Source organism: Pituophis catenifer, unplaced genomic scaffold (genome assembly GCF_029215685.1).
Source record: "Pituophis catenifer annectens isolate HBS135680 unplaced genomic scaffold, rPitCat1.0.hap2 SCAF_3, whole genome shotgun sequence".
Lineage (NCBI taxonomy): Eukaryota > Metazoa > Chordata > Lepidosauria > Squamata > Colubridae > Pituophis > Pituophis catenifer.
Genome location: NW_027256883.1, coordinates 172,548,591 through 172,573,473, shown reverse-complemented (window position 1 = coordinate 172,573,473; position 24,883 = coordinate 172,548,591). Strand labels below are relative to the sequence as shown.

At 36.5% G+C, this 24,883-nt stretch overlaps 1 protein-coding gene across 1 annotated transcript; it reads left to right on the top strand.

Moving 5' to 3' along the window:
* Positions 1–2,331: 2,331 nt before the first annotated feature.
* Positions 2,332–7,059, top strand: CUNH1orf116 (chromosome unknown C1orf116 homolog). The gene is made up of 3 exons (XM_070939800.1): positions 2,332–2,445; positions 3,615–3,789; positions 4,774–7,059. Exons 1-3 carry the CDS (start codon positions 2,332–2,334, stop codon positions 6,228–6,230), a joined length of 1,746 nt encoding a protein of 581 aa, XP_070795901.1. The 3' UTR covers positions 6,231–7,059.
* Positions 7,060–24,883: the final 17,824 nt, after the last annotated feature.

Genomic DNA, 24,883 nt, shown 5'->3' with positions numbered 1-24,883 from the left:
CTATCTAGGTGACCCTAATTTTAAATGTTTCTTTATTAAAAGTGATTGCATTGAGTGTATACTTGTCTCTTTAAGGCAGTGTTTCTCAACCTTGGAAGCTTGAAGATGGGTGGACTTCAACTCCCAGAATCCCCCAGCCAGCACTGCTGGCTGGGGGATTCTGGGAGTTGAAGTCCACCCATCTTCAAGCTACCAAGGTTGAGAAACACTGCTTTAAGGCATTCTCCATCTCCTTTCTCTAAAGAATGTCAGGTATGTGGCAGGTAAACACACACCCTGGCCTCTGCCCTAAGTAAATAGGCTCATTACCTGTGACTGCTTACAACTTTGAATTATTTAATGTTAATCTTCATTTCTTCAGTATTGTTAGCCAATAGGTATTATAACTATTAGTTAATAAAGCACGACAGCATTTAGAGAGGCCACTCTCATGTTCCTTGCCTATGATTTTATGTGGGAATAAATTTGCTTTCTCTTCACAAAGCAAAATAAAATGTGCTTCTCTAATGCATTTTTTCCATTTAAAATGACCTTGGAGAAATTAAAACAAGATTTTCACTTACTGATTAAGCAGGTGGTAGCACCTGACTGACCTGGACTGAGACACTAAGCAGAGGCATATCTGATTACTACTTAGTTGGGAGACCACCAATATACATCAGAGCTGTGAACTGAACTGGGAACTCATGAACTATCTTGGAAGAATTGTTACCATTTTTTTTTTCAAAAAACTGCCTCGGCATGATCATAAAGTTCCCTGGGTTGAGCTCTCTTTGGAAACTTTATATTTCCAGCTTTAACTTTATAGCAATTAAACCAGGTCAGAGTCTATAGCAGTATTCATTAACCTGGTGCCCTTTGGATATAATCCTCAACTAGCTTGGCTAACTGCTCATAAAAAGATAAGGAACTGGTCATGCCTTTTGGGAATGGCTTACAATGAGGGGTCCTTGGTGCTCTCTGAGCTTGCTTATTTTCTTGCAAATGTTTCATTACCCTAACTAGGTAGCATCATCAGTGCTAGTAAGGAGTGCTGTTTGCTATCAGTTTATATTCTGGTGTCTTGCCTGTCTGTGTGGGTGGGAGATGGTTTTAGGGATTCTTTGGCTGGGTTACTTACTGTTGGCAGTTTTTTGATTGGGGTATTGCTTACTTGAGTGTTGGTCTGAAGTTGACCTTGGAGGTTCATCTTTGCTGATCTGATTGCTGATTACTGGTGGAGAGCTGCTGGAGTCTTTTTCTCTTTTGGGGTTGGTTATCTTTTTTTTCCAACCAGGGTAGTATTATATGCAATAGGACAATTGACCCTAATTTAGAAAATAATGCTTAGATTATTTTGCAAATATCTTCAATATTTGAGAATGGAGATATGAAGCAGATGGATAACTTCTGCCTTTTAGGATTGATTGTGAACAGAAAAGAAACCAAAAATGAAGAAATACACTGAAACCTGTACTTGATAATAATGAAGCCTTGGAAAGATATTCAGAAGTTGTGAAAGATCAGAAATCATGCAAGCCATCATTTCCCCTATAATACTTTATGGAAATAAAAGTTGAACTTTGAAAAGCAGACTAGAAAGAGCATTAATGCTTTTGAACTTTGTTGTTGGATGACTCCCTAAGAATTTCACGGATAGTTAAGAAAATAATCAAATAGTTCATAGAACAAATCAATTCAGAGTTTTCACTTGAGGCAAAAATGAAAAGGCAGCTCAAATTGTCATTATTTTGAATACGTAATGTGAAGACCTAACTCTCTTAAGAAATCTATAATGTTGGGAAAGCTATAGGGAGACTGAAGAAGATGGCTAGCAAAAAGATGGGTGGATTTGATTATAGTGGTGATTATAAAACATGAACAACTACTTAGAGACAGATCAATCTAGAGAAGGTGTATTTGTGTGATTGCTAAGTGTGGACAGTAATTTTATGATGCATAATCACCTTCAACACACCATGTAAATCAGGTTTGTAGGAGTACCGGTAAGTACTTTCAGGTTAAAGACGTGTTCATTAATTATATAATCTTAATGAAGTGAAGATACCCATAATTCCAGAGAATTTCAGTGGTATGAATTTGGACACTTTTGTATGCATAGTCATGAGTTGCTGCTACAAAACAACAACAGTCATTTCATAAATGTATTCAGTGAGCATATATATATATTTTAAAAAGGTTATACAAAAATGAAAATGTAAAAAAGCAAAACATTTAATATTTCTTAATTTGTCCTAAATATGTTTTGACATTGCAGAATATATATGATTTTGTTTTCTTTTTATCCCAGAACCCTTGAATCATACGGATTGCTCTCTTATTTAACTTGATATGCCTAAAAAAGATTTATGGGTAGGAATAGCTGAACCAGATCCCACACAAACTGTTGACAGTTCAGGCAGCTGTGACAGTGTGATCAGCAACAACTCCAGTTCCTTTGAAATGGTAATACTTTATTTATTTGTGTATTGATTTCTTTTGAAAGTTGTGTGGTATCTATTGCTTTAATGGCACTGGATAATTTGTAAAGTATAGTAAAAATATTCCTTATGTGTATTATAAAATAATACTTGCTTATTATATATAGGTTAATAATATTAATGTTTGTAAGCTGCTCAGAGTTTCCTTGAAGTGAGAGGGGTGACAAATAAATCTAATAATAAATACAAAATGATGTTTTAAATGGACATTTCTTGTATATTTTAAATATGGGCTAAGAACTGGAATCACCAATAATGCCCCATCAATTGATTCATGTCCTTAAAAATGTTAAAATGGTATCTACTTAAAAATGATTCATGAAAAAATGTAGGGTGTATTAAACTCAAAGAATATATTGAAAGGATGGATATCAGATTTTCTGTTTTTGAGATATAAAAAATTTGAGAGTTTATTGACCCATATGGTAGTCAAGAGATCATTAGGTATCTTTCTGGAATAATGTGTTAATGTATATAAATACATTTTAGGAAAACCTTTAAATCTTAAAAATGTTAATAATGTAGTGAACTGTATTCCAAAACTGAGTATTTAACAAGAATTATGGTTGTACAGGTAGAGCAGTAGCTAAAAGAATCATGCTGAAAAATTAGAAAAGTAATATTCTAAGTGTTGAGGAATGATTGTCAGAAATATGTGCTGCATTGTATCTGTTGATGCATTTTTACAACCCTGTATTAAAATTAAAATTCATAAGCTGTTTATATATGTGGTTTTTATTTTTCATTGTTGACCCTTAGATCTAATTTCAGTTTCAAGTAAGGAACTGAGCCTATCTGGATCAAACCACAACTGATATTTAATCATTTTATTTCAATTAATTTATAGTTTGTCTAGTTGAACTATTTTCAGCAATGGTGGTTGCAGAAAACAAACAAACAAACAAACAAACAAACAAACAAACAAACAAACAAACAAACGTATGCTCTATTTTGACAAAAAGTTAGCATTTTATTGACCTTGGTTAGAAAGATTGGTTAATGTTTCCCAGGAATTGCATAGGTAAGTTTGAATGGAAGACACGAAATGGAGATGAAATTCTTGTTTTTAAGAGCAAGCTTTTATAACTCCTCCTTTACTCAGGAATTTTTTGTTCTTTTTTTTTTGTCTCAAAGAGTGACGGTGGCTTTGATTATCTGACAGTTGAAGAAAAAGAATGTCTTATGTTTCTTGAAGAAACTTTGCATTCTTTAGATGCTGAAGCAGACAGTGGACTTTCTACTGATGAGGCAGAAGCTGTTGAACTTTCCAAACTTCCAAGGACATGGCCTACAAGAGATGTCCCCAAAGGTAAGTTTCTGAACTGTTTTATAAGCAATTTGCAGTGGGAATACTTCAACTGAACAGTAATTCTTGACTGAGTTTTGAAGAAACAAGACACAGATTTAAATTCCTGTTTGTATAAGCATGCCTTAAGGCAGAGGTCTTCAAACTTGGTAGCTTTAAGACTTGTGGATTTCAACTCCCAGAATTCTCCAACCAGCTATGCTATGCTATGCTAACATACAGTAGCTATGCTGGTTGGAGAATTCTGGGAGTTGAAGTCCACAAGTCTTAAAGCTGCCAAGTTTGAAGACTTCTGCCTTAAGGTCACAAAATAGTTGATATTTATTCTGCCATCCAAATTATCGGAAAAGGCTTTAATATAGTACAGATTGTCCCATGTAATGTTTTAAGATTTGATAACTTTAAAATATGATGCTTTGAGATGAAGTTTTATGTTTATTTAACTTGTAAGAAATTAAGTTTCAGGAAATAGTTGTCTTTGGTTCAAAATTCACATCATCAAAATAAGGGAGGTTACATTCTTTAGCTTTTCATTAAAAATGTCTAACCTGTTGAGTCTCAGATATAGTTCTTGTTTTTTAAATATGGTTAACCTGGAAATTTTTCAATAAGTTTTTTTTATACAGTTGTACTTTGAACTTATCTTCCTTCATAAAAGATGGTATTCTATGACTGAACAATATAAGCACTTGAATTTGGTATAGAAAACCAGCATTTTTACAGTTTCTCTCATCTACATCTCTTGGAAGAAATGTTCAAACTCTTGGAGAATGTGTTCAAACTCATAGATACCTTATTCATATTTTATTATTTCATCCAAAGTTTAATCTAATGACTGTGCAAAATCTAAATGAATATTTGCTTCTATTCCTCCTTGACTTATATTTCCTCTATTGATAACTTTCTTTCCTCTTGTTTCTTGCTTTAAAAAAAGGATATATTACTGTTTACCTTGTCTTTCCCCTATCTCTATTTTTTATTTTGTAGAACTGGATCCTGACTATCTTGGAAAGCATAAACAAATTGATCCAAAAGGCAACACCTCTCTTTCTGGTTCAATACCTGCTGCCAACTTAAGCCCAGGCCACCACAGCCTTCCCAAAAATATCATGGCAAAAAATACTGTTCAGACTTCCAAGATTTTTGTTGCCAAAGCACCAGAAACTAATGCTGATGATCAAAAAACTCTTCCTCCATTACATCCAACTTTATGGGACACTTCTAAGCATGGGACATTGGACATATTGAAAGAAGTTCCTGAGATAGGTACTCAAGGAAGAATCTCTGAGTTGGAATCAGTAGTAATTCCACCTCCTGAACCATTCCAAGACCAGAGGAAGAGCCATCTCATAATACAGCATGAATCAATATTTACTGATTCTTGGAAACATGCTGAAAATGAGGCAACATCTCATTATGAATGTAAGAGGAATCAAGGTGTAACGGAAGAATATGAGGCAAGAGCTGTCGAACAAGAATTCCCACTGGAGATGATGGAGACAGCAGCTGGAAATGAATCCTTTCTGAAATCTGTCTCTCCTAAATGTAACAGGAAAAGTTCTGAGCAAATTGTAAATCATCAAGAAATTGATCATAAACATATACTGGAGGAATCTCAGTTGGATTCTACTTTCAAGCAAGGCCCTCCAATTGCCCCCAAACCCAGAAAATTGCCCCCAAATATAATTCTCAAAACCAGCAAAAGTAATGTGGCGGTACTTAATATAGATCCAACACATAAGATAAAAGTATCATTGCCATTCAGTGGGAGACCTAGAGCTGCAACTGGTGACTTTTCCATGGATAAAACCTATGCCCCCCAAAAAGAACAAGGGAGGGCAAGGAGGGAGGCTCTTGAGAAACTGGGACTCCCTTTGGATAATGAAAAGAATCCAGATGACCAAGTGATCAAAACTTCTATTTACTCAAAAGCAAGAGAAATGTCCTACACTGGCAGTAGGGAGAATGTAAACATGGATGACATTACTCTTAATAAGAAATCTGTCCAGCAGTCTGACCAAACTGATGTCAAAGAAGTCCAACCAACTGAGATTAGCATCCAAAGGATCCAACAGGCAAATTTCAAATCTAACACACTGGAACGATCTGGTGTAGGTCTGAGCAGTTGCAACACTTCTGGAAGGGAGGGAGAGAACTTTAAGAACAATAAAAGATCTTTTCTCAGCAAAATCACTCCAAATTTTCTCAGGAATAACCGGATGCGCCCAGCATCTCTTGGCACAGGGAAAGACTTTGTTGATCTGAAGGAAAACAAACAACATAATGTTGAGTGGGACAAAAGTCATGAGCGACGATCTTACCCACTTCAGCACCCCTCCAAGCTTCCTAGGCCAGCATGTGTTAGTGTAAAAATCAGCCCTAAAGGCGCCACAGAAGAGCACAGAAAGGAAGCTTTAAAAAAGCTTGGCCTATTGAAGGAATAAACTTAATAGCTGACTTAATGCAAAAACTGTATGTTCAGTTTTGGTTAACATCAGTGGTGGGATTCAAGTAATTTAACAACTGGTTCTCTGCCCTAATGATTTCTCCCAATAACCAGTTTGCCAAACTGTTCAGAAAGTTAACAACCAGTTCTCCCGAAGTGGTGCGAACTGGCTGAATCCCAGCACTGGTTAACATACTTATTTAATATACTCTCCTCTTTTTTTCATCCCAATGGAAAAATTGAAGCTTACATTATGCCTATCAAGATTTTGTATAACATGTGAACATTGATGAGTGGATTAACACTGATAAAAAATTCATTCAATTCTGCCATTTATTATACAGTACACTTCCCATCAACAAAGAAATTTTCCATTCCAACTGTATAGAATGCATTTATGTATATATGTACAAAGATTTGACTATTGTGATTACTATTGTAAATATATGATTGTATGTGGTAGATATGTTCGGTTAAAAGGGGCAATCTAAAACGTTAGTGTTAATTTCATGGGGCAAACCATGAACTTCTGAAATATTGTATAATCACAATAGCAGTATGGCTAGAAATCTTTAATCAATATTGAGCTGCAATAGTAGTATGTTGGTTCCTTTTTAAATGACTGGGCCTAATATAACCTTGCTCACTGAAACCAGCAGTACTAATTTGGTTAATATATGTGGATTATTCAGTGTCTGTTTAAAGAATGAATAAAGAATACATTGCATATAAATGTGAAAAATGAAGAAATTGACCATTCACTTATAAATTGGCTTCACATTCTAAATTAACAATTAATAAAATATAGATGCTAGAAATAAAATTGATTTGACCCACTTTAGATTTGCCACACCTATTGTATGTGAATTGATTATTGCTGTATTCAAATTTAAAATCACACAACTATTTAGAATGGAATGTATGAGTGCATGCTTCTAAAAGATTGAGTAATAAACTTTTGTATGGAAAAAGGTTGGGCTTCCATCTGCTTAGTAAAACTATCTTCTTGTAAGAATGAAATACAAATATAACAGGGGTTATAAGCTACAAAAAATTCAGTAGTACAAAGCTTCGTAACTTAGTCCTTCCTTTTCCTATGAAAACAGTGGCAGGTATATTAAAAGACTGAGATTAAATATTAGGTATTGTGCAACTGAACTGCTGAACAAAACCTCATTCAAGAGCAACAGCAGCACCACAATTCTGAAATCTAAGATTCTGATATAGAGTAGAAGCAAAATCATAAGTCTGTGATATGTGTTCTTCAAATCGTTCTTTTTTAAAAAATTGTGATTTTTCTGAATTTCCAAACATTTAAAAAGGTCTCTTGACAGTTCGTAGAAGTGAAGTACATATTAGTTATATGCATGGGTTTAAAAAAAAATCTCACTTTTACACACACACACACACACACAATATGTATATATACATACTATATGTATATAGTGTTAAATTTATATTTACTGACAAAGAAATAAAAGGAGACTAGTATAGATCTATTTCAAGCTATTTAGCTCTCATCAGCTAGCCATACCCTTCTGGGATTCGAACCTGGATTCAAATGAAGCTTTGTGTGCATGCTCACCCGCTACTTCTGGTTTCAAACAGGCCATGGCCCGCTATTGGGCCATGGCCTGGGGATTGGGGACCCTCAGTTTAGGATATGGCCATAAAGTTTTGGGTTTTGGGTAAAAAATATTACATTTTTTCCAGTAAATCTTCCTCCTCAATTATGTATATAGATGGACATATTCTCTCTGAAGGAACAATGACAATGATTATCTGATAATTATATCAATTAAATTAAGACTATTAGATTTATGATGTTTTGAAGGACAATGAATTTTTAAGCCATTCCAGCAATTTATTTATACAATATTATTATATGCTGTTGATCAAGATCCCTACAGCAAATGTAATAATGTAAATTGTAAGGTATTTTTCAATAGATAGGGGACAACATTACTATGGTGAAAACTCATACTAATGGACTAATTTGAAGGAGAGATTTGCATTATTTCTAAAATATAATACATGGAAGATTACATCATTGAAACATTCACTAGAAATAGTGCTAGCTATTTCTAACTATAGTATAATTTCACTTTGTAAATAGGCTTCTATATCTCTGGATTAAAAATTACAGAAGCTGGTTATAAAGAATTTTGCCTTCCTTCATGTTATAAATAGTGTTCATTCCTATTATTTAAATTTGTGAGAGATTATTTTTGTGGGGAACACCCTAAGCCTTGATTAAACACATTTATGCTTGGATGCTCATTTTCAAGAGTTCCTGATTCAACAAGTGATATATGAGTGCACATTTCATGCGGATCCCTATAATTGATTGGGTGGGGTGAACATTAGTTTAAATTAAATTTTTCTTTCATCGTCTTATTAATCAAAATGACCAATTCAGCTGCAGATAATTTTGTGTACAAAACACAAGCTAAGTTTTTATTTAAATCACTTCACATCTTTTTATTTACTATGCAAAAATGTAAACGAAAAATAATGGATCAGCTTTTCAAGTAGATGCAGGCACCTTATGTTGAAGTCTGGATTTTGACAGGCCCATACATGTGACTTTCTGGTGCAGGAGTTTTCTTTAACATGGTACAACTTGTTCTTGGCTTAGGTATGAGATGTAACACAAATGTCATGAAAAACTCCATGTAAACAGTTCTGAATCAAAATATCCAACTTTTGAGCCTCATATTAATCTTAAATATATGAATCATCACATTTTATTTTTAATATGTAAATAAAAAAAGCTTTTTGTGAAAGTTTATTAACCTTTACTTGCATCTGTACTGTGGTGCTTTAAATAAATAAAAAACATTGTAAATAATAGCATTTGGATATTACTATTTTCTATTATTAGTAGTTTTCTATTACTATTTTCAATATTATTAGTTTGAATTCACCACTTAATTCTATCTATGCTAACCTCTTGCATATAATCAGTTGAATTTCTGAGGGAAGCTAAAATCTTATGATACCTGGATTTCTTTTGGACCTCTAATAATTGTTTGAATCAAGACATATAAAGTTTCTGATCTTAATTTTTCATCTATCAGTTTAAATGTTCCTTCAAGTCACATTTCACTCCTGATGATTTCACATCACTGCGGTTTTCTTGACTCATTTATGCGGGGCTAAAGTAAAAGATGATATGGGACTCCTAACCTTCTCCAGGAAGGGTAGAAATCAAGGCAGATAAAGACCCAAAAGGAATTTGAGAACCAAGTCATCTTTTAAGAATGAGATCATTGGAGCAAAGGAAAGAGTATAAACCTGAAGAGAAAAAAAATGGAGGATGAGACAAATGCTGTTTCTCTGCTAACAGGAAGAGGGAAAAATATGATTAATTGTTTACCATTATTGTTTTGATGGGACACAGGATGTTTCAGTGAGAAGTTAAATTGATGTAATTACACCAAAGTAATGGAAGGGAGGGGAAATGAGTGAAGCTTCTACTTTGACCTGCATGGCCTATGCATGGTCTTCAAAATAAGTGAGATTTAATGAAGTCATAACTAAAATTTCCACTGATGTTAAAATACATGTTTGAGGATTATGTAACTCATGACTAACAATGATAATTGCCTACATGAAGAAAAATTTTGTTTTCATAAACAGATTTATACCAAGCAACAGAGCAATGTTTGTACTATTTGTCAAACAACCTTCAGAATACTTGAAGGTATTCTGGTTTATCTAGAAGCTGCAGTTGATACAATAATAATAGTTAAGGTTATACCTTTTTGCAAGATATAATGCTTATAAGGAAAGGGCTGCAGTGATTGGCAATTGTTTATCAAACATAATTTATGAAATTGCTGTTAATTTTAGAAACCTAAACTATTTAAAGTTCAGTTATCTGAGGGATACCTTTCCTCTTACAAGCCTGTGTGATCATTAATGCAAGAGAGGACTTTTTAAGAATGTTCCTACTCCTTTATCGGGTATATGGAGCATGGCTTCTTTCAGTGTCACCTTCAGGCTGAAGAGCGCACTGAACACAGAAAATTGTGTCTGGTCTTGATGAGAGTAAAATTTTTAATGTTTATTAGCTGCCTTGAGTACATGATGGAGTGGAAAGATACAGTAGGATGTAAATCAAATATATAAAAATATATCAGAATTGCATTAATTATAATGATTCTCAGGCCATGGTATGCTCCATCAGAATCAAATAGTATTTTGATTCTGATTATTTTGAGATGTTTCCAAGAATGAGCCAAGATGGAAGTAACTTGAGATTTTCACATACAAATATCTTCATATTCATCATTAATTGGTTCCGGGAGGCACAAATTCATTCCCCCCCCATAAGGAATAATATGGTGAGTCACAAGGCAGTTGAAACCAACATGTTCTAGCTTGTGTGTTGAGTACCAAACAAATTATAAGTATCAGAACAAAATGTTTGTGATAAAATTCATTGATTACCAAATTTGATGAGTTTCAAAGCAATTGAGTACCTAGGTACAACTGTATGTGGTTTCATCATGATTCCATATTCCAAATACCAGATGAACAAGCAAAGAATCATGTAGAAGGAGCAGGAGTAATGGGGAGATAGCTCTTTTAGTAGCTGCTCAATGATTTTATTCATTTATGGAACCCTTAAAGCCTAAATGTGGCTGTTAACCATTAAATTAATGCCTAACATGTCCTGTATTTGAATGTGCAATATCATTGTTCATATATTGATGGGTGCATGATATAATTGAAACAAAACAATGTGTTCTAACTGAATATAAACAAACTATTTTTGGACCTACATTTATTTTCCTTCTTTCTTCAATATTTTTTTTCTGAATATTATCCTTCTTGTGATTCAAATTAGGTTGAGCAAACTATCATTCATCTAGCCTAAATCTGGAGTCTGCCTGTATCAGAGAAATGTGTGGAATATGTTGGGGAAGTTACTCCCATATGATAAAATAATACTTTTAAAATGAGCTGGCATAATTTGCAACTTGAGCTGCCTTCGCTCATCAAAAGGAATGCACCCATCAACGTACTTCATGGAACAAGATTGGGTTGTGTAGAGTCTTAACCTGAAGCATGTGTGGTATGTTCCCTAACAAGCCTGACCTACAGAGACCTGTTTATGTGGGTGGAGAGAATCCACAAGCACCCTTGTCTAGAGATTCTCCAATCTTAACTTCTGAATTCTCCATGTTCATGTTGTGACAGTATTAGGTTGGAATCAGAGAATTATGCATCCTTCTTGCCGGCATGGAAACTTAACCAAGGAGAGAAACAACCTGGAACTAAGAGGAAATTTCCTGACTGTGAGAATGATGAACCACTGGAATGGCTTGCCACTAGAAGTTGTGGGGGGCTCCAACACTGGAGGTTTTCAAGAAGAGACTGGGCAGCCATTTGTCTGAAATGGCCTAGGGTTTTCTGCATGGTCAGGGGGTTGGACTAGAAGATCTCCAAGGTCCCTTCCAACTCTTGTTATTCTGTGATTCTATGCAGAAATCAAATCTATTGGTGCTTGATTAACCACCTCTTTGGTTTTTGTGAAAATCAATATTGCATTGTTTCTGGACAGTTATAATAATCTAGTGGTGGATTGTTTTGTCAATAACATGACTTTTTATGAAATCTTAAGTCTTACTACTTCCTAGGTTTCAAACAGTATGATAAGAAAAAGTGTTTAGGTGTGTTCCTGTTTCTAATATGCAACCCTCCCTTCAGAGTTTTAATCTTGCAACATCTTTAGGAATGCTGATTAGTGACTTAGACGTAGTGATTTATACTTCAGGTTTCTTACATCCTTAAAATTGTTATGTCATTAATGTCAACTATGAGCCTGCTTTAAATCCATACTCAGACAAGAGGTTTGCCTTGCAATAACTTTCTTTCAACCTATTCCTAACTTTTAGGTTTGGTATGTGTGTGTGTGTGTGTGTGTGCACATGCGTGTGTGTGCACATTCATGATATGGAGAAATATAATTTTGGTTACTATCAATGTACTGCTTTTATATATTTCAGAATTTGCTGAAAACTAATATTGATGAAGCTTTTGGGCATAGCACAATCAGGCCAGCAGCAAATATTAATGTTTAGAAAGTTTTAAAACTGAACTTGAACAAGATTGACTTTCAATGAAAATGATGAAAGAGATAAGTATTTCTTATACTAGTATAATTAAAATAAAACATAATGAAGACGGTTCAGTCAGTGGATGAGGGCAGATTTTTATTGACCCCAAGTCTGTAAATTCAAAACTTACTAGAGAGCCAGCTTTTTATATGTGGGGAACAATTGCAGCTCAGTTGTTAAATGTTCTATATGGGATACCATTGATATGTATCCAGAAATTTGCAACTGTCACAATGTAAAACACCTAAGATATTAAGTGGACAAAGTGATGTTTACACTAAAAATTCTGCCAGTTGCCAGTTGCTTACAGAACACAATTTAAGATACTGATAGTAACTTTCAAATCCCTGTATCTGACTTTGGACTCCAACAGTGAAGTATTGAGATATGTACTTGGGGAAGAGAGATACAATTTTATTTAACTGATTTTTATCTTCAACACATTTTTTTTTTAAAAAAATGATAAAAATGGAATAGGAGGAAGAAAAAGGAAGAAAAAGGGAAGAATAACTGCATGGAAATGGATAATGGGAAAAAAAATTGAAGTGGGAAAGAAAAAAAGAAAAGAAAAAGTCCTACCCAAAAAGTTATTTTTTTTTAAAGAAAAGGCAGAAAGGAACCATGCTATTGTTCAGCTATACCTAGGTGGCTTCTTTTGCTGTGAGTCAGTTCCCAAATATGGAGATGTCATCTTACATCTTCTAGCCTTGACAAATGCCATTTGTATTCCAGTTTGTTCACTGTCTCTCTCACTTGTCTTCTGGTCAATGGTTAGCAGATTTCCAGGAATCTAGTAATGATTGAAAGGAATTTTGTTTTAAAGCATTGAGAATCATCTTTACTACAAGAATGCCTGCTATTTTCCTTGCACTATATCCTGGCTCCTTCCAAATATCATCAATTTCCATAGCGATCTAAATTTCTGATTGCTGTTATTCTATTTGGCACCATCTCCATTTATCGGGACATCTCTTTTTCAGTTTTCAGACTTCTGTGGAGACCACTCTTTTGAAAAATTCACTATTGTTACTCACTGTCTTTCTGCAAGATATTTGCTATATCCATTTTATCAGGTTTCCACTCATAATAATTCACTCTCCAAAATAGTTACAAATATAAGACCATAAAATAAATAATTTTATAATTCATATAATCATGCTTCTGCCATTATGAATGTGACTGGCAATTAAGATATGTGGGAAATATCTTTTTGAAGAGGACAATCTATCAAGCACATGAGAGAACATTTGCTGGGCTGCATTCAGATTATACATTGCAATCCCTTGAGAACTGCATTTGACTCTATTCTCTCCATGTTTAAAAAAATCTATAAAGACACTTGCTTTGGCCACTCTGTTAGTCGATAATTAATTTCAGTATTAACTTTAACATTTTTAAAAAATGAATACTCAAGTGAAATGCCAGGAATAGAGAAAATACCTGTTTTGCATGATAGTTTCCACCCTTGTCATCCTTAATTATGCTGGAAAAATACCTGCTTGAAACCCGAAGCCTTGAAGCTGCATGTAGCAATTGGAACCCTTAGGTGTGGTTCTAGAAAACTCCACAAGTTACTATCAAATGGTAACTTTGAATGTGACATAAAGAAAAACTATGTAGAATTATAGAATCGGAAGAACTTTTTTAGACTATCTAATAATCCAACCCTCTAGTTCAGTTCAGAAATCCAAATCCGAAGGTTGTCAAGGCCCTCTTAGACATATTCAATAAAGAGAAACCTATCCCTTCTCCAGGTAATTGGTTCCTCTGTTCAATTACACTTACTATTAGAATTTTCCTCCCAGCCTTCTCTTCTGAAGACTACAATTATCAAATTGTAGTGAGTAAGAATGCAGCTTGCAGATCCAGCATTCGCCTGTACACTTGTTTGGGAGGAGGTCAAAGTAATTCAGATAATTATTATGCAAGTAATTCTGACAATTATTATATATTCTAAGAAAGCATGAGGGAAAGGGATTGCATGAAAAGCCCTGCCTCCTGCTGGTTCTGCTTCCACCATGCCCAGCAGTCATTTTAGTCCCAGGTTTTTGAGGCAAGATAGAAGATCTCTTTAACAGTATGTTCTCAGTGTTTGAAGGTAGTAAGATCATCTGTGGAGGTCTTTATAGTCCCACCTGTGGATCTGGTTCACAGTATGGTAACTAGGAGTAAGGTTTTCACAAAGGTGACACCTCAACAATGTCCTTTTTCTTGGAAAAAATAGGCATGCATGAAATTTTAAATGAGAATTGAAGTCATTCTTGTTCATCCAGGCATTTGCATTGCAGAGTAGCCAGTGATTCAGATTAATGCTGTTTAACAGTTTAACAATTATATACAGTTGTTTACCAATTATATTAATGATCTCATTTTATTGTTAATTATTTATTGAATAATTTGATATTTTGTACTTCTGTGTACTATTAGAGGAAGAATGAAACAATTGAGAATACCAAAATGAATCTATCTATCTATCTATCTATCTATCTATCTATCTATCTATCTATCTATCTAAAAATGGCTCTCTCTCTCTCTCTCTCTCTCTCTGTTCATTCTAGCATAACTCTGGAACACCTTGAGCAATTGCTACCAAATTTGGTACACAGATGACTTACTCTCTGGAAAAGAATACTGTGGGGGTAAGACACCCCTTAAACCCCTCAGGGTGTGTGTTCTCTTAAGATACATCCTGTTGTGCCTTAAATGGCTTCTACTGTATTGCCTTAAAATGGCTTCTACTGTGCAGCACAGTGGAGTTGCCATGGTAACGGCTTCACAGTACTCCACAAGGGGACTACTCCTTCCCTCTGGTAAGGGGAAAAATCTAACATTAGAAATTACGTTTGGTGCAGACATTTTCAACAAGGCTTTGATTATTCTTGAGGACAAATGTATGGCCATGATCAATAAAACATTACTGCAACTTGGCCTGCCTGCACCACTACGACACCAACACAACATAGATTACATATGAGAAAAGAACCACAATGTCGAGCAGCTTAGTGCATATATCGTGGACAAGAAGCCACTTCTATTTTCCAAAACAAAAGGCAAGTCTACCAAGAGCCTTGGTAGTACAGTGGTCTAAAGCACCCTGTTATTAAGACCAACTGCCTGCAATTACTGCAAGTTCGAATCTCGCCAGGCTCAAGGTTGACTCAGCCTTCCATCCTTTCTAAGGTAGGTAAATTGAGGACCCAGTTGTGGGGGCAATAAGCTGACTTTGTATAAATATACAAAAGAATGAAGGCTATTGCTTAGCGCATTGTAAGGCGCCCTGAGTCTCCGAAGAAGGGCGGCATATAAATCAAATTTAAAAAAAAAAGTTACTATGTCCCTTTTTAAACCAGAAGGTGTCTCTCTGCAATCCACAATTTCCATTAGTCATACAAGTATCCATTTTGTTTCAATTATGTAACAGTCTGACCTGATTACTCTTCCTCTTTTTCATTTTAAAAATGTCAAATCTTCTTTTTTTAAAAAAAGTCCAATTCAAGTTTAAAACTCTGTCCAATTTTTTAATTTTAATTTTTTCAATTGGTTCTATTCGAAAATCAATTTCCTGTTGGGTCTTTGTCTCTTTAAGATTACATTTTTGAATTGTCATTGCTCCTTTGTTGCTCACCTGTTGTTTTATGGCTAGGGGTCTTATAGTTAAAAATCTTGCTCTAAACATTGTTTCAAGTCTGGGTTGGTTGTCACTCACCTGGCTTCAAAAAGCTCCGTTCCACTCCATTTTCCTCCAGCACATCTCTTAGTCCAATTGTCCCAGCTTCGTGGCAGCTGCCATGGCTGCCGCCCCCCGCCGCCAACTCACAGAGTTCCTCTGAGGAACTTGCCTGTTCCTCTTGGTCGTCCGAGGCGCCTCTTTTTCTATCCCGTCCCTACAGGACGGTTCCAGTCCGAAGACCCATCAGTGGCGGTTTGTCAGTCGGGGTTTTCGCAGGGCTCATCAGAACCCACTATTTCCCCGACTGTCTCGCTGTGATGCCAAACCAGAAGTCTGGAAAATTGTGAATTCTACAGATAATAGCCGTGGGATTTTGCAGAGGAGGTTTTTTTTTTCTTTTTGTCTGCAGGCAGTTTGACTTTGGTGAAAAGAAGGCGAAACCATAATGGAATTTTTACAATCGGGACAATGGCAGCTTAAAAGGAATAAAATGGCACAGGAATAAGAGAAGGAAGAACTTGATGCATTTTGTTTGGAACAGAAGTAAGAAAAAGAACCAAAATGATACACGGAGGATAACATTTGAGGATATTGAAAATAAAATGAAATATATGCTTGCAGATGAGAAAATGAAGAAACAAGATATACTCGGCTGGAAAAAAGAAAGAAGATTAAAATAATGTGATTAAAAATGAAAAAACAATGTATAGGTGGATAGTAATAATAAAAAGGAGGTTCTTAAAGATTAATAAGGATGAATAGGAATATATGAAGAATAATGTTATAGATATATAAAATTGAAATATTGATGGAAGTTAGAATATAAGAGAAATATTATGTTTTTTTAAAAAAGAAATTTAATAATGTATACAAAGATGTGCTTGAAGTAAGAACTACGTCTCAATGTTAAATTGTCACAAAAAAGAAAATGATAATATGATTAAATGTGAATAAGTAAGGTATAGATGGATGGTAACAATAAAAAGGTGATTATGCTGGAATTAACAGTAAAATTCAGATGATTATGCTGGGATTGACAGCAAAAACAAAATGATTATACTGGGTTTAACAGTAAAAATAAGGCTGATTATGCTGGGAATAACAGAAAAAATAAATGATTAAGATGAAGATGATGTGCTGGGATAAACAATTAAAATAAAGATGATTATGTTGGGATTAATAGCAAAAATAAGAGGATTATGTTGGGATTAATAATTAAAAATGAATATGTTGAATTAAACAGCAATGAAGATGATTTGTTGGGAGCAATAGTTAAGATTTTTTTAAATATTTGTGATAATTGTAATGATTTATATTTTTAAGATACATTCATCTAAAGAAAAAGAAAATGAAACGATATTGGGTTAGGATTTAAAGATTTAAGTAATGGGTTTTTGGATAATGGTATTATTAAACGGATAGAATTTAGGGAAACAATTATGTAAAATATTAAGTTGTGTTATATGGAAACTAAGATCTGAGATGAAATAATAGAAAGGTAATTGTTTTGAGTAAGTCATTATGAGTTAGTTTTTATTTTTCTGTTTTATTTTTTTATTATTTTTTATAAGATGATAATTAGTGGATCTTTGAAAAAAATTGTTGCTAAAGTTGAGTTAGTAATTGTACCAATTCATGACCGGATCAATACTTCGTTCTAAAAAGATTTATTTTATGTTTATGTTTTTAAAAAAAATCAAAAAAAAAAAAAAAGAAGCCACTTCTAAATCAAGATCAGAAAAAAGCATACCAAATGATCATGGATCAGCTAGCAAAACAACAAGGTGGTATCATTTTACTTGATGCTTCTGGGGGCACAGAGAAAACATTTTTAACTAATTTAATTCTCGCTGAAATCAGGGCTCAGGGTGAAGTTGCTCTTCCTGTCTAATACGGGATTGGGATAAATAAATACCTGGGTGATGCCGACTTATCAGCTAGTATGAAATATTTTAGATGGTACTTGCCTAGTGGCAAACATCTGGTATAGATTTTTCCTCCGAAGTGTCATTGTACATTAAAAACTAATTCCTTACCTGACAAAAAGAACATTACTGAAATTCAATTTGGAAGCTGCCTTAGATAGCCAAATGAAGCTAGGTCAAGGGACATGTTAGGACAGTTGCTGGCATCGTCTTTATTGTGGTACTGTGGCCATTCTGAGTATTTCTACCAGCAGCAGACTCACATATTTTTCTGATCCATTCCAGGGGTGGGTTTTACTTACCTTTACTACCGGTTCGCAGTGGGAGCGCACACGCTTCTGCACATGCACAGAAGCTTCTGCTCATCCGCAGATCACTCATGATGATGTCGTGGCAGGTAGGCAGAGCCTCCCGCCAGTTTTACTCCCGGTTCTATAGAACTGAACAGAACCGGGAGCAACCCACCACTGATCCATTCCCTTTGCAAAACAGTTGTCCTTACTTGCGCAGGATATTGCTATATAAGGCAAAGATCAGATAAAAAGAGAGAGGATCTGGGGCTCCAGAAAGAGAAGGAGGGAAGGGGGTAGCCTGTAAACCTGGAAAAAAAAAGATGTACCTGCAGGTCCATATATTTCACAGTCCTCGACAGCGAGATACCAGTATGCATTTGGTAAGGTGATAAAACCAGCAAACTCATCCACATATAGATGATTCAAGTTTTAACTGTTTAGTTCTTATGGTGCATGAGATATTTCCTGTGGGACATAGTTAAAAAGTTTAGTTCATGTTTTAGTCATTTAAAAATGCAAATCAATATTTCACGATTACTCTTGAAATGGGTATATGTAATGTAACAAAATACAACTTTGGCATCAATTCATACTCAAGTCTTAAATAATACATGCAAAAAATCAGCAAAGGGTGTAGAGATAAGAAATCAGTGGGATTGGAACAGTCCAGACCTTAAGTACTTTACTAACATAAACTCCACTATTTTTCACCAAAGGATTTTAAGTTACATAAGGAAAATGTTTGAATAAAAATAATTAAAAGCTACATTAACTTTTATTAAGACCGTAAATCATAGTATCAAAGAAATCTCATACTGCTGATGATTATCATTTCTGATTTTCCATTTATCTTTCTAGAGCAGTTTTTCTCATTGGTCTGCCTTCTGGCAAGTTAAAACTAGCAGGAGGAATGAGCAACTACATAAAAACCTCCCACCCATAAACTGTTCACATTATAGTTTAACGTGCCATCACCTATTTATCATAAAACAAATAAGCATTATGGTAAGTATATAAGGAAGTAATATAATGAAATGAATAATAGTTTTTTTTTAAAATGGTATACAAATGCTAATCCTGAGTCAAATGACACCATGCTATAAAATGTGAGTTTCAAGTTCCCTTCACTTGTAGGCAAGGTCCAAAGAGGTTTCTTTTACAGATTTAAATCTCTAATTATTACTTCCTCGAGTGCAATTCAGAATTCTTTGCTTCCTTAGCTGACAAAACAAACAAAAGAAACCTTAATGCTCAGTTTGAGTTGAGTTATTGTCACATTTGCGAAACGGTAGCGAAGCAGGGGTGAAATGTTCCAAGTTCGGACCGGATCACCTGATCCGATAGCGATGGAGGCGGATGGTTCAGACCAGTGGTGGGTTCCTCCCGGTTCGGTCCAGTTCGGCCAAACCGGTAGCGGTGACGATATGACATCACCAAACCGGTTCTCCCCCCCGCCCTCCCATCCTCCCACCCCCCCAGATTATTCTTACCTTTTATTTGGTCCCACCCCCAATCTATTGCTGACTCCTGAGTCCCAGCTGATGACTAGAGAGAAAAAAAACTGTTTAAACTCTTTCCGCAGGGCTTCAAAGGGCTGATCAGTGTTAAAAGCAAACAAATGAGTCGGGTCGTAAGTGCGAGGACTGGTCATAAATGCGAGGACCTTCCAGAAATGACTCTGACCAGCTAGCCACGCCCACCTAGTCACATGACCTCCAAGCCACACCCACAAAATAAGCCATGCCCACAGAACCGGTAGTAAAAAAATTTACAACCCACCCCTGGTTCAGAGAACCAGTAGCAAAAATCTCTGCCCCCCCCCCCGCATTGCCCAGCTGAGCAGTGCAATCATCAGAGGCTTTTTTTTTTTACTTTTAAAAGCATTTTTTCTACAACTTCTTTGGCCGAAAAAATGCTTTTAAAAGTAAAAAAGAAAGCCTCTGATGATTGTGTGACTCAGCTGGGATCATCAGAGGCTTTTAAAAGCATCTATCTAGACCCGTACCAGTCGTGCTTCAGGCAGGGGCACAGCACAGAAACGGCATTGGTCGCGTTGGTGGATGATCTCTGGAGGGCCCGGGACAGGGGTTGCTCCTCTGTCCTAGTCCTATTAGATCTCTCAGCGGCTTTTGATACCATCGACCATGGTATCATGCTGCAGGGGTTGAAGGGGTTAGGAGTAGGGGGCACCGTTTTGCGGTGGTTCTCTTCCTTCCTCTCCGGCCGCTCGCAGTTCGTGTTGGCAGGGGGGCAGAGGTCGACCTCGAGGCATCTCGCATGGGGAGTGCCACAAGGGTCGGTCCTCTCGCCTCTTCTGTTCAACATTTATGTGAAGCCGCTGGGTGAGATCATCCGTGGTTTTGGGGTGAAGTGTCACCTGTACGCTGATGATACTCAGCTGTACATCTCCACCCCAGACCACCCCAACGATGCCCTTGATGTGATGTCTCACTGCCTGGAGGCCGTGCGGGTCTGGATGGGGAGGAACAGGCTCAGACTCAACCCTTCCAAGACCGAGTGGCTGTGGCTACCGGCGTCCCGATATAGTCAGCAGGTGCCATCACTGACTATTGGGGGTGAATCTTTGCCCCCCACAGAGAGGGCGCGCAATCTGGGTGTCCTCCTGGATGCACGGCTGTCTTTAGAAGAGCATATGACAGCCGTGGCCAGGGGGGCCTTTTATCAGGTTCGCCTGATCTGCCAGTTGCAGCCCTTTCTGGACCGGGACGCCTTGCGCACGGTAACTCATGCCCTTGTCACCTCCCGGCTGGACTATTGTAATGCTCTCTACATGGGGCTCCCCTTGAAGAGCACTCGGAGGCTCCAGCTGGTCCAGAATGCGGCCGCGCGGGTGGTTACGGGCGCACCTCGTTGTGCCCGTGTGACACCCCTCCTGCGCAAGCTGCACGGTCTTCCGGGTGCGAATCAAGGTATTGGTTACCACCTTTAAAGCGCTCCATGGCACAGGACCCGGGTACCTTCGAGACCGTCTTCTGCCACCAATAGCCTCCACCGACCAGTCCGTTCCCACAGAGAGGGTCTCCTCAGGGTGCCATCAGCCAAGTTATGTCGGCTGGCGACACCCAGGGGGAGGGCCTTCTCTGTGGGAGCCCCAACCCTGTGGAATGAACTGCCCCCGGAAATACGTAAGATCTCCGACCTCCGGGTGTTCCGCTGCGCACTGAAGATCCTGTTGTTCCGCCAGGCAGGGCTGTCAATATAATAATTTTAAATTGGGGTATTTTAATTTTTGGGGTTTTAAATCGGCCAAATCTATTTAATTGTTTTAATTTTTAATTATTGTTGTGTCTTGTGTTTTTAAATTGGCTGTACACTGCCCTGAGTCCTTCGGGAGAAGGGCGGTATAGAAATAAAATTATTATTATTATTATTATTATTATTATTATTATTATTATTATTATTATTTTTCTATAGAGGTTATAGAAAAAATGATTTTAAAGGAAAAAAGGCCTCTGCCGATCAGGCAAGTCAGCTGGGATCATCAGAGGCTTTAAAAAAAAAAAGAAAGCCTCTGCCGATCAGGCAAGTCAGCTGGGATTGTCAGAGGCTTTAAAAGCATTTTTTTTACAACCTCTTCAGCCAAAGAGGTTATAGAAAAAATGCTTTTAAAAGTAAAAAAAAAAATTGGCCATGCCCACTCAGTCATAGTTACCGGTAGTAACAAATTTTACATTTCACCACTGTAGCGAAGGTAAGTGAATAGTGCCCCTGCTTAGCAGGGATAGCAGAAGATAACCACTATGTAATTTTAAAGTTCTTGACCATAAAGGAAACAAAAATATTGGACTTCACAAAAGTAATTTTTGTTAAACCCAGAGTAGTGATTCTAAAACTAAACAAAATTTCAACAAAAAATGGAAAATGGAAAAGCAGAGCTTTTTAAGGCCTATTTTGATTCAGTCTTCTTCAATGAGAAAATACATGCTCCACCTGGAAATTGGGAAGAACAGAATGAGGATTTTCAAACTAACATGATCAGAAAGTATTTATACACAATGAAGTATTTTAGGATGCAGGTCTACTTGAACTACATTTGGGAGTATTGAAGGTACTAACCAAAGTTTATTCTTTGAATAATTCTAAAGAAGGGGTGAAGAGCAAACATGAATAGAGAACTAGAGTGAGAGTGAAGAATCTGGCCAGCCTTAATCTGGAGATTAATAAACTGAGAAAACAGTATTCTTCAAACATCTTAAAAGGTGGCATATCAGGGGTGAAATGCTATTGGTTCAGGCCGGTTCGCCAGAACTGGTAGCAAAAAATGCTACTGGTTCGCCAAACCGGTACTAAAAAAAGTAAAAAAAAAGTTCCAAAGATCAGCTGAGAGACGCGCAATTGTCGGACCTTTTTTTAAAAAACTTTTTAAAGCATTTTTAAAAGCATTCTCTGGAACCAGTAAAAAATGCTTTAAAAAAGTTTTTTAAAAGGTTCCGAAGCTCGCACGCAACAGCTGACTCCCCCCCTCGCTGTTCTACTTACCTTCCCAAGCCTCCTTTTGGTGCATACTGCGCATGCGCATGCACATAGCGCACATTTGGCATGAAGCACGAATGGAGCCTGGATAGCTCTGCAGACAAGGCACTGTAATTTAACACCAGCTGTCTGCAATTAAAGTAAGTTCGACTCTTGCCAGGCTCAAGGTTGACTCAGCCTTCCATCCTTTCTAAGGTAGGTAAAATGAGGACCCAGTTTGTGGGGGCAATAAGCTGACTTTGTATAAAATATACAAAAGTATGAAGGCTATTGCTTAATGCATTGTAAGCTGCCCTGAGTCTCCAGAGAAGGGCAGCATATAAATCAAATAAAAAAAAAAACAAACAGTGGTAAACCGGTTCAGATTTCACCACTGTGGCATATAAAACAAAAACAATAGCGCCAGAATGGAAGAATAATGGTATTAATCTTAGGCAGATTCCTGCTTTGAGCAGGGATTGGACTCTGTGAACACAATGACACCAACTCTTTGAATAAAATGCAACATTTATAGTGCCCAGTAGAAGTCAGAGGAATACCACAGGAATTATATATATGTACTAAAATCAGTGTTTCTCAACCTTGGCAACTTTAAGACACATGGACTTCAAATCCCAGAATTTCATGCTTCATGGTCTTAACCAATTTAGCACAGATATTGTTTTTATGATTAGAGAGTAAGATGACTTATGTCAAACTAATATAATGATTGTCTCTATGGTTAGCTGTTTGCCCTATAGCTTTATCCTGATGCAGAGAAAAAGCTTTCCTTTTGCAAAGTCATATTCTTATTTTATCTGTCCTATAATTGTCCCAATAAAACCATTGCCTTTCACTGAGTTTGGGAATTTTTTTTTTACAATTCTATAGAGACAATGTTCAACTGTTAGGATCAGAATTTTCTAGCTGATTTGCCATCTTCCTATATCTGATGTGGTCCAGATGGGCTAGACTAGAAATCCAATAATCCACAGCCAATATATTTAGTATATGCTAACCATAAATAATGATAGTTTTGTTATATGTGGCAGACACATGATTGGCGAAGACTTTGGTTAGAAGACATTTTTATGGATATTTTCCTAACGACCATGAAAATGACTTATCCATAACTATTTTCTGCTAGGTGAGTGATCAATTAAATTATGCTGGGCCAATTATTTTTATAGAATCGGCACCCATCATTCCAGTGTAGTATTATTTCAAAGGAAAATACCTGTTCAATCAGCATGTTGTGACCACTAAAGCAACTTCAATATTACATTTGGGAAAATAAATTACTTCAAGTTAGTTAGAAGTCCATCAGGTGGTGACAGTTTCGTACTAATAAAAATAAATATTTATGTCAGGGTATCTCTGTAATGTAATTCTGTGTGGTTAGGAGAGCAATGGTAAAAATGGTCAGAAACCAACAAAGAAAACATTCCATTCATATTTATTATAACAGTGTTTCAGCAAGTAGTTTATTGGCTTTGGAAATGCCCACTCTAAATGGTTAATCATAAACAAGTGAGACTTGTTTGCAGTTAAATGAAGCTAAGATAAACTTCCTGGTGTCTTCTGGAGCATTCATTAAGCTAATTTTCATAGAAGTTCCACTGAAAAGTTAGCTGTTTCCAATTCCATCAGAAATCATATTAAAAAGAACCCTCTAATGAAAACAGCTTTTCAGGAAAAAGTCGCTTTCAAAGTTTAATTAATATAGAAAACAGACTTTTCCTATTACACCAGTTCTGCAGCTAACACGTGATCCTAGGCAAAATCACTCTGGTTTGAGGTGTTCATGACCCAGCGGTCATACATGCTCAGAATCCCATATTGTCCTCAGAGGCATTTGAAGGGTCAGAAAACTTAAGATGGCCACAGCAACTGAAGAAGCAAATCTCTTTCTCATGAGTTATAGTTATAGCAGTGGTGGGTTGCTATCGGTTCGCCCCGGACCAGGCGAACTGGTAGCGGCGGCAGGAGGCTCCGCCCACCCACCCGGACGCTTCTGCGCATGCACAGAAGCTTTGTGCGCATGCATGAGCGCGCCCATGAGCGAACCGATAGCAAAGGGTTTTGAAACCCAACCCTGAGTTATAGCCTCCATCCTGATTTTTTTTTTTTTACTTTCTACCTGATGATGCTCTTTTTGTTTT